At 36.3% G+C, this 10374-nt stretch overlaps 1 protein-coding gene across 1 annotated transcript; it reads left to right on the top strand.

The window, feature by feature from the left end:
- The first annotated feature begins 676 nt into the window (after positions 1–676).
- Positions 677–10023, top strand: CRR3 (chlororespiratory reduction 3). Its single transcript, XM_086454052.1, has 3 exons — positions 677–985; positions 1083–1222; positions 9667–10023. Exons 1-3 carry the CDS (start codon positions 741–743, stop codon positions 9789–9791), a joined length of 510 nt encoding a protein of 169 aa, XP_086310178.1. The 5' UTR covers positions 677–740; the 3' UTR covers positions 9792–10023.
- Positions 10024–10374: the final 351 nt, after the last annotated feature.

The raw sequence follows: 10374 nt of genomic DNA, 5'->3' as shown, positions 1-10374 counted from the left end.
TTTAACTACCATGGTTAGGAGAGTTGTGCACTTGCAAGTTTATTCTTTTTAACAAAAAGACCCTAATAATTACTAAGTTTAATTATATTATGAGAGCATTTTTGAAAGAAAATTTTAATATCAAAAACCCTCTACTTATCATTCTTTCATTATAATAATAAAAATTCTAATGTTACGTTAAAAGTAGGATTAATAGCTGTTACAATCACAAATCCGTGGACGTGGCCTAATTTTGAAGAAGTGAACTAAAGATATGCCCCATTGGTGTCAATCTTCTTTTATAGACTAATAATAAAAAGGCCTAAATGCCATTGTCTTTTAGCTATAAATTAAAACCCTTAGATTATTCTTCCCAAAACAAGTCATCTTCAAGTTCTTCGATAAATTTGACTGCCCTCTTCAACCTTTAGATTCTATCTACTTCAACCTTAGAACTTTAAGAATAAGATAAGAATTTTGAAGGAGAAGATGATAGAGTATTCAATAGAAGGGGATTTCAATTACAAGTTGAAGATAAGGGCATTTATTTTCATTAGTCTATAAAAGAAGATCAATTCAAGGGGGTGTATCATCAATTTGAAAACAAAGAGGGTGTCTCAAATATTCACCAAAACATGAAAGAGTATGTCCAAAACCACCAAAAGATTTTTTCTTGAACTGTGGTTTCTGTGAGCCAGACTTCAGACTTGGGACTTGGGAGTTGAACAGTTATCACTTGTTAGGAGCAGTGAGAAATTCTTATGGGTTGTTTAAGCTGCTTTTCTGCAACCATCACCACCACCACCACTATTTTTGCCTCTCTACCCAACACCAGCAACAACCCTACTCCTGTTCCTCCTTCCCATCTTCCTAACCAAAACTATCGTAAGCCAGAGGTGCGTAGGATAAGAAATGCACCTCTAACAACACCACCAAAGCAACAACCTTCTGTGGCTGAGATTGAACGAGCTATTGGTGCTGGAATCTTCCGAGACAGAGATCCAAAGTATGCCCCCATCTCTCCATCCATTCTTCCTTCTTTAATTTCTTAAAAATTCACAAAAACCCACTTTAAATCTCTCTCTCTCTCTCAATCTTTGTAGGGGTTCTACAGAGAAGCAAACACTGTTCGATATGTTTTTATCTACTTCGATTGGACGGCCTGAAGGAGCAGTGGAGAAGAAGCTTCGAGAAACTGGAGAGTGGATCATTAACAACACTGAGGGCTCCTCTCGTTCTTCTGGTACTCCTTTTCATCTCTCTTCTTTTTGTTTTTATTTGATAAACCCTTTTGTTTGATCATTATTACATTATAGGAATTGGGCTGATTTTAATCTTTATTTTTATTGCAAAATAAGAAAATGGGTATTATAGTTGAAACTTGAATGTGAACACTAGATTGAAACTTCTCTATCCAGAAATACTAATAATTAGATTGATAAAGTAAGCTTGTTGTTCTCATGATGCAAGTATAAGATCTTTATAAAAGGGAATTAAAATAAATTTAGGGGAAAAAAAGTTATAAATATATCTTCCCCTACCAAGGTTTCAAATCTCGGATGAAACTGAGTTGACTCGGCCTAATGTGAATCACCCTTCACATTGACTCATCTGAGATCCAAGTCATCTCGATCTCGTTTGAGATAAAAAACCAACACCCTTGTTGCAGCTTCTATGAACAATTCGATCTTTGACTGGGAAGCATAATGAGGGACATGAGGCGGCTCAGTTGAAATCCTTGGATATTGAGATCTCAAAGATCTATCTTGTCCAACACATACTCAACTTCCTACTTACGGAACATTGGTCATTCAAAATTTTCTACAAGATGTTAAGGAAAATGATCAATTAATTAATTATTAACTATGTGTGCACAAGGGGAAGGGAAATTGAAATAGTAGAAAATAGAAACTCTCATCTAGTGACTTATGGAAAAGGGATATGCAAGAAAGGGAAAAAGTTCTCATCAAGCGAAGGCAAATAAGATGTCAACTAATAGGTTGGCAATAAGGACACTTTTGTATGCTTCTTTTACAGGAAGAAATGGTTCATTAACTCATTAAGAAAGAATTCCCTCAAGTATTAGGCTTGGGTTCTAAAAGAAAGGTAATCTCATTTTTTGGTTTGTGATCACAACGTGTGTGCCTTGGTATGCCTCAGTTCTTTTTTGATAATTAATATTCCATTAATAGAAAAGCAAGAGGCCGGCAAAGGTGACCAACCTAGCAAAAACTGTACAAAATACAACAAACCCCATCTCAATTACAAATAAAATCCTCAAAGAAGACCCCCCCCCGGTAAATTCCTTGAAAATCTTCAACCAAAAGAAGATAAGTCCCAAGATAGACACGATTGTATCATGTTTGTTCCGCTCTATCCAAATGCCCCAACAAATTGCAAATGGAGTAATACTCCACAACAATTTCTTCTCACCTAGAAATGAATATCCAAGGGAGGACCAAGAGTTGAAGAGTTTCGGTAATGATTTGGGCAAACAAGTTGAAACTCCGAATAACATGAAAAAATGGGCCCAAATTTCATGAGTGAATTTGTAATGTAAGAGAAGATGATTCGAAGATTCCCCCGTCACTTGAGCACAACAAGCAACAACTCATCCTGCACATTCCTCGCCACATAAAAAAAAAAAAATCTACCACTTGGATCTTAGCGAGCATCGCGGTCCAAGTAAAAAAAAGCTACTTTCCTAGGCACTTTTGGTCCCCAAATAGCGACATGGGGAAAAAAAATTCTCCAATATCACACATAGAATTATAGAAAGACCGCACCAAGAGTCTCCCCTCCCTGCTCACTGTCCACGCTCTCTCATCCTCTCTTTCCAACTTCGGAACAAGCGACGACGTGCCAACAATTAAACTCCCAATCTCCTCCATTTCCCTATCATTGAAAGTTGTATGAAAACCAAAATCCCAAGCCCACTCTCCATCCACTACTCTTGTAAAAGTGGAAATTGGTAACCCTTTCTTCGAAGAAATGGAGTACAAAGATGGGAATTCCTTAAGGAGACGAGGACCACATGACCACACCAAGTGTCCTCCCAAAATCTCACCTTGTTACCATGCCCCACCTTGAACTTTGTTTTCGCCTTGAACAATAGAAGAATCTTCATGATACCTTTCCATAGACCGCACCAATGCGAATCCTGAATTGTCTTACTCTCCCACCCGAGAGACACAGAACCAAACTTTGTTTCTATAACTCGTCTCCAAAGGCTATTACTTTCCACCCCAAACCTCCAGAGCCACTGACTCATTAAAGCCGAATTTGCCACTTCGAGCCTCCTAACACCAAGCCCTCATCTCTTCTTATTTGATCACACCCACTCACTAGGTGATGCCTCCGACTCCCTACTCTGTCATGCCACAAGAAATTACGAAGCAACTTGTCTAACCTTATTTCCACACTTCGAGGCAACGAAAACAAAGATAAGAAATAAATCGGGATACTAGAAAGCAAGCTTTTGATCAAAGTCAGCTTCCCACCGTTAGATAATTAGTTCGCCTGCCACAAAGCTATTTCCTTTCCACCCTTTTGATAACTGGATCCCATATCGCCAACCTCTTATAAAGAGTGCCCAAGGGGAGCCCCAAATAAAAAGGAAGGTTGCCCACTTGCCAACCCAAAGAAACTGCAAGTAAAGTCACTAATGGTACCCTGCCAACCGGAAACACCTTACTCTTTCTCATGTTCACTAAGATACCTGAGATAGCTTCAAAGCTACATAATATACCACTTAATCTGCTATTCTGCTCTAAGGAAGCATCAAAGAAGATTAAAGTATCATCAGCGAACTGAAGGTGTGAAATCGAAATGTCCCCACCCCCAACTGAGAACCCAGATAAATCTCCATTCGCCACCCTTCTATCCAGCATCCTCCCTAGAGCTTCCGCAACAATTATAAACAAAAAAGGGGATAAAGGGTCCCTTTGTCTAAGTCCTCCGGAACTCCTGAAAAAACACAAATCATAACCCAAGAAATCCATCTCCTACCAAATCGCATCCTCCCAAAGCATGTATTCCAAAAACTACCAACTTAGGTGAACATATGCCTTCTCAAGATTCACTTTGCACACCACCCCCGCTCTTCTAGATTTCAATCTAGAATCAATGCACTCGTTCTCAACTAAGACCCCGTCCAAGATCTACCGCCCTTTGATAAACGCACTCTGGTTACTGGCAATTAACCCCTGAATTATGCCTTTTAATTTGTTGGCAAGTAGACCCGAAATAATTTTGTACATGGTGTTCACCAAACTAATAGGCCTCAAATCCTTAATGTCTTTTGTCTCCAACAGTTTAGGGGTTAGGACAATGAACATACAATTAGAAGTAAGATCTAGCAAACAATCTAAGAAGAACCCTTCCACTACCGACAAGAAATCACCCTTAATGGTCTCCCTGTAGGATTTAAAGAACTCGATTGGAAAACCATCCGACCTAGGAGCTTTGTCATTCCTCATACTTGTGATGAAGCCCCAAACCTCGTCCTCCTTTAGATTAAGTCCACTTTCAAAAGTTGATCTTCCAATCTGTGAACATTATCTAGTGGGAAAGTTGAGTAGGAAATCATTTGGAAAGGCGGTACGTACGTCAATTCTCTTAGAGTTAGTCCATTCTGACCTCTGTGGACCACTTTATGTGAGGGTACGCCATGAAGCGACTTATTTCATCACATTTATTAATGATTATTTGCGATTTGGATACATTTATTTGATTTCACATAAATCTGAAGCATCAGATTGCTTTAACAAATTTATGTTGGAAGTTGAAAATCAGTTGGAGAGGAAAATTAGGACTCTCAGAACTGACTAAGGACGCGAATATTTATCAGAGACTATAAAGAGGCTCTATGAAGAAAATAGTATCCATAGGCAACCAACGATTCTTTCTACTCCACAACAAAACGAACTAGCAGAAAGAATGAATAAAACCCTTTTAGACATGGTGAGATCAATGATGGCGCAAGCAAACCTTATTTCTTTCTAGGGAGATGTTCTTTTGACTGTAGCTTACATCCTCAATAAGGTACCCTCCAAATCTGTTACATCCACCCCTTATGAGTTTGGACAGGTAGAATGGGTCATCTACGTCTATGGGGATCATCTGGTTTTGTTCATATTCCTTCCCATCAGATTGGAAGGTTAGACATGAGAACTAAGAAATGCATATTTATAAAATATTATGAGCATTCTAAGGATTTTGTGTTTATTTATGAATGAGACAATGGTGGAATGGTAAAGATTGAGTCGTAAGATATAGATTTCATTGAGAATGATTTCCCAAGCAGGAAGAAAACTCCGACATCACATGAGTTCTATGAGATAATAAAATCAAATCCAGAATCAGGAGAGGGACCTCCACTTATTCTCGACAAGGGTGGGGTAACTAAACCTTCTAATGATCCAATGATTGTCAAGTATAGTGGGAGTATACCACTAGATATTTTTTATGATGATCTTGAGTTTTGTAGGAGTAAACGTAGAGTAATACCCCATCGTCGATTTGAGATTGAAAGGGAATCATTCATGTCTGCCCTAATTGATGATGAACCTAGCAGTTATTGGGAAGTATTGTCGTCATCTACTTCTAAACAATGGATAACTGCTATGCAAGAGGAAATTAGTTTTATGATGAAAAATCAAGTTTGGGAACTTGTTGATCTTTCGCCGAGACGCAAGACTGTTGAAAACAAATGGATTCTAAAAGTTAAGCGAAAGGCTGATGGAACTATTGATAAGTATAAAGTCCTTCTGATTGCGAAAGGATATATCCAAATAGAGGGTATTCACTATGATGAGACTTTCTCACCAATAGTGAGACTTACCTCTGTTCACCTCATTTTCGCCATTGTCGCATATTTAGACTTAGAATTCTTCCAGATGAATGTTAAGACAACACTTCTCTATGGAGATTTGGATGAGGAAATCTATAGGGATCCACCTATAGGCTTCAATGTAGAAGGACATGAGTACAAAGTCTGCAGGTTTAAAAAGTCCATCTATGATTTGAAGCAATCATTCAAGCAATTGTATTTTCGATTTCATCGAGCCATTACTTCAAATGGGTTTACGATGATGGAAGATGATCATTGTGTGTACGTTAAACTGAGTGGAAAGAGTTTTTTAATGTTGCCTTTGTATGTTGATGACAGTTTGTTGGTTGGAAATGATATGGAGTTAATTGTTGGCACTCAAAAGTGGTTATCCTCAAATTTTAAAATGAAAGATATGGGTGAAGCAAATTTTGTACTTGGAATTAAGATCACTCGTGATCGTTCGAAGAGATTTCTTTGTTTGTCTCAAGAGGCTTACATTAAAAGAGTACTCGAGCGTTTTCGTATGTGAATTTGTAAATCCAAAGACTCTAGTCCAGAAGAGACATTCCTTACATCTTGGTCTTTGTCCTATGATAGATGTAAAGAAGAAAAAAATGGCACTAGTGCTCTATGCAAATGCAATCGAAAGTCTGATGTATGTTATTATGTGTACTCAACTAGATATTTGTTTTGCAATAGGATTGGTCAGTCGTTATTAAAGAATCCAAGAACTACTCATTGAAAGGCAATAAAGAGAATATTTCAATACTTGCGTGGAATTGCATATTATACATTATATTATCAAGGAGCATATTTGCGATTACATGGTTATAGTAATGCGGATTGGGCTAGTGATCTAGATGAACGTAGATTCACGTCAGGTTATGCATTTTTACTTGGAAGTGGTGTTGTTTCTTCGCCTAGCAAGAAACAATCTTGTATTGTTTTATCCACGATGGAATTAGAATATATTATTTGTTGTGCTACAGTTCGACTTAGTGTAGTGCATAGTGTCAAACATCATGTATCATTATATTGTGATAGTACGGCAGCACTAGCATATGTAAAGGATCATAAATACCATGGATAATCGAAGTACATCGACATTCGCTACCACTACATTCGAGACATGGTTGCGCAAAAGGAAGTAGTCCTATCATATATTTCTACAGGTCAAATTGTAGCAGATCTTCTGACTAAACCTATTCCCCGAGACATTTATCATACTTATGTTAGGAGTTCGAGACATCGTAGGTAATGATTTGTGATTGTAGTAGACTTCTAGAATTATTATCACTATTGGATATTTCTTTTTATATATATTTATTCCTATTATTTGATTATTTCATCATTATTTTTTATTTTTTTGGATTATCTTATGCTCACATTTTTTGTATGTTTTTTAACATAGACTTGCTTTTCGTCATTAGGCTAAGGTCATTCACTCACACAATGACCATCCTGGCACATAAACTAAGAACAGGAAGACATTGTTCAGTCAATTAAGATCAAAGTTGTGACATCAAATCGAAAAACTAAACATTGACAATTGTCAAAGTTAGTAATCATCTCTTTTGATCTTAATTACTAAATCCTTGATGTGCAAATTTTAAAGAAAAATCCAAAAGGTTACGACTTTTATTAGTAATAAAGTAAAAGAAAATTAAATTTATTTATTACAAATTGAGATAAAAAATATTTTTATTTTGTCATAAAAATTAATTATCAATATCATGCTATTCTAACAACTATAAGCAATCAATTAATCACATATAAAATATATGAAATATAAAGTCTACCCAATTATGGGCTTAATTATTAGGCTCACCCCTTGATAGGCCTATGATTTTCTTGTTGTATATTTTCACCAAAAAAATATATATTTTATTTTATGTCTTAATTATCAAAACATGATGTTAATTTACTCATCAAAATTGATGTAATTCATACAACAAACAAACCCCTTATGCTATATAATGTGTGTCAACATTTTTAAAGTAAAACAAAAAATGTAAGGTACTATTCTGTAAAGTTACCCACATAATATGCCAATAGTATATTATGTGTATTTTCTGTGAAATGGTCTCATAATTTCCATGTTAAAATTGTGTTATATATATATGAAGAGGGGGTGTCAATCGAAATATTTTAATCATGAAATAATTTGAGAGTTATTGAGTTATACAACTTATTGTTGCAATAAAGTACCCCATTCAACATTTCAAAAGAAAGAGTTCTGTTGAACTCTTATCTTGTTTTATTTGCCCAAGAAAAATGGGTTTTAAACCATTACTAAAAGAAACGATGTAAATGGGAGATGGAGGGTTCGGCCATGGAAACCTCCAAATTGAGATCAAGAAGATGATCAACCATGGAATCCTCCAATTGAGATCAAGAAGCAATCGAACTCTAGAAGAGGATCCGTCATGGAACCCATCAATCTAGATCAAAAAGAAGATTTGATCGATGTACTCTTTTTGCAAGATTAAAGGAGGGTTCGGCTCAAACTTCTAATCGAGATCAAGATGATTGGATCAACAAGAGGTGGAGCACCAAGTCCATCAAAACGGACGTCTCACTAACTCGATTCTAGTAGGCACTAACTATCTTTCTTCTTCATCCTTGTTTTCTTTTTTGTAACTTCAACAAGAAATAATAATTATTTGTCAAAAAAACCCAAGTTTTTCCTACAAAAAAGGGTTCTAGAAGAGAGTGGGGAAGAAAACCCCCAAATTTCTTATTAAAATTTATGTTCAAAAATCAACCAAGTGAGTTAAGAAATGAGTTGAGTCTTAGAAGGATCAATAAGGGTTTTTGAGTCTGAGTCGACTCACTTCATTCAAGATCCAAAAAAGAATTTTGTTTTATTCTACTCTCTTATAGATGAAATCTAATTTTTTCTTTCAAAATCAGAAGAATATAAGGAGTTATAGGTCTTTGTTCAAATAATGGAGCATGAATCACATCGGCTCTGATACTAATGTTAGGATTTTAGGGAGTGTACTTGTTAAATGTAGTGGAAATTTAAACCTAGAGTCGTGTTACATTGAGTCGATCGTTAAAGATTGGAAAGTTCAAACACGCGTTGCGTCGACACTGCTGGAGCAGTCACGGTTCTTTCCACGCCTTAAACCCTAGGGTTTTCGATAGAAACCCAAAAATATGCCGAACTTAGAGAGGAGAGGAATTGAGAGAATTTCTTATTTTTTTCGGTGTCTCTCACGTACCTTATCTTTATCTATTTATAGGGATAAATTGATAGTGAGATTGCAATCTCCTAATACAATAGGGACTCAATCTCACTAGAACTACTCTAGAGGAGTCCTAGTACGTGACTTAATGAGATGGACTATATGGATGCCCAAATAACCAACATGGCCAATTTATGTAAGTTCTCTGGAAAAAAGAAAAAAAAAACCAGGAAATTCAGATTACTAGAGAAGAATGGCAAAGCATCAATAATGTAAATTACCGCTTATTGCCTGTATATGGATTAAATTTATCACCACATAGGGGCACCTAGGGGTATACATAGTAACCAATTTTGGATTTGGCAATTATTCGGTGGGGGATCATTTCAGTTATAATTCAAATGTGAATCTGGGAGAGTCTAGAAGGAAAAAAAATTGAGGAACATTCTTTGAAGTAATCGGTGATTTTCCCAACTCATCCAATTAAGTGCCAACTTTTTCGACCGACCCACTTTTCGGTGAATTTTCTTTTCTGAGTTTTGAAAAAATTTGGCAAATTTTATGACAGTTGTAGTTCCTATTTGTCGTTGCTGCCCATATAATTATGATTGAGCCACCTTTTTTATTTATTTTTTTCTTTCTGTAATTATTATTGGTATGCAGGGCATGGAATTCTAATGGTGGTATGTCTGGGGATTCTGCCATTGTGGCTGTTCTTACTCTTAATTGCTTCTGGGGTTCTACAGTTACCATTCAGTACCCCATTTCTGGATGACTTGATCATGTAAGTTTCAAATTTCTTCCCAACACAAGCTCCAATTATAGTCTCGAATTACTTCTTGAAGTAATTCTTAGTCCTCTTTATTTGCATATTTACCAACCAGCCTATGATGTCAATGTCAGATGTAAATTTTAAATACAATTACAAAGACATGCATCGCAGTTATAAATTGGATCCTTATAATGCTGTTCTATAACCACAGCTTGGTATATCTATCCAAAGTTCTTAGTATATTTGTATATGTTTGTTGTGAGATGTCTAGTATTCTTATTATGCTATCCCAAAGTGGGTCAAGGCTCCGAGTGGATTTTTTTGCCTTGATTTACATGTTCAAGGCAGTGCCCCCAAGGCGAAATTTTTTTTTTTGGGGGCTATATATGTGTATTTTGGGGTAATGGTTTTGAAGCTTTCTGCTTTGTGATGATGTTCCATGCGGCTGAGTGAGTTGTGAGTTTGTAATCTTTATTGTTAATGGTTAATTTGGAGTATGGTGATGCCTTAATTCCTTGCACATTGGGATGCTTAAGCTAATTTCAAGTCTAGGCATACATTTGAGTGCTTGCCAAGAAGAATTATGTACGACCGCCAAA

Source organism: Akebia trifoliata, chromosome 9 (assembly GCF_017979445.1).
Source record: "Akebia trifoliata isolate Shusen 1 chromosome 9, ASM1797944v1, whole genome shotgun sequence".
Classification (NCBI taxonomy): Eukaryota; Viridiplantae; Streptophyta; class Magnoliopsida; order Ranunculales; family Lardizabalaceae; genus Akebia; species Akebia trifoliata.
This window is presented reverse-complemented; position numbering and strand designations above follow the sequence as displayed.

Excerpts from the sequence above, each read along its gene's own strand:
- CRR3 (XM_086454052.1), top strand. The coding sequence starts at position 741 with ATGGGTTGTTTAAGCTGCTTTTCTGCAACCATCACCACCACCACCACT. Across the intron at positions 986-1,082 it reads TTCCGAGACAGAGATCCAAA|GGGTTCTACAGAGAAGCAAA; the intron begins GTATGCCCCCAT and ends CAATCTTTGTAG. Across the intron at positions 1,223-9,666 it reads GGGCTCCTCTCGTTCTTCTG|GGCATGGAATTCTAATGGTG; the intron begins GTACTCCTTTTC and ends ATTGGTATGCAG.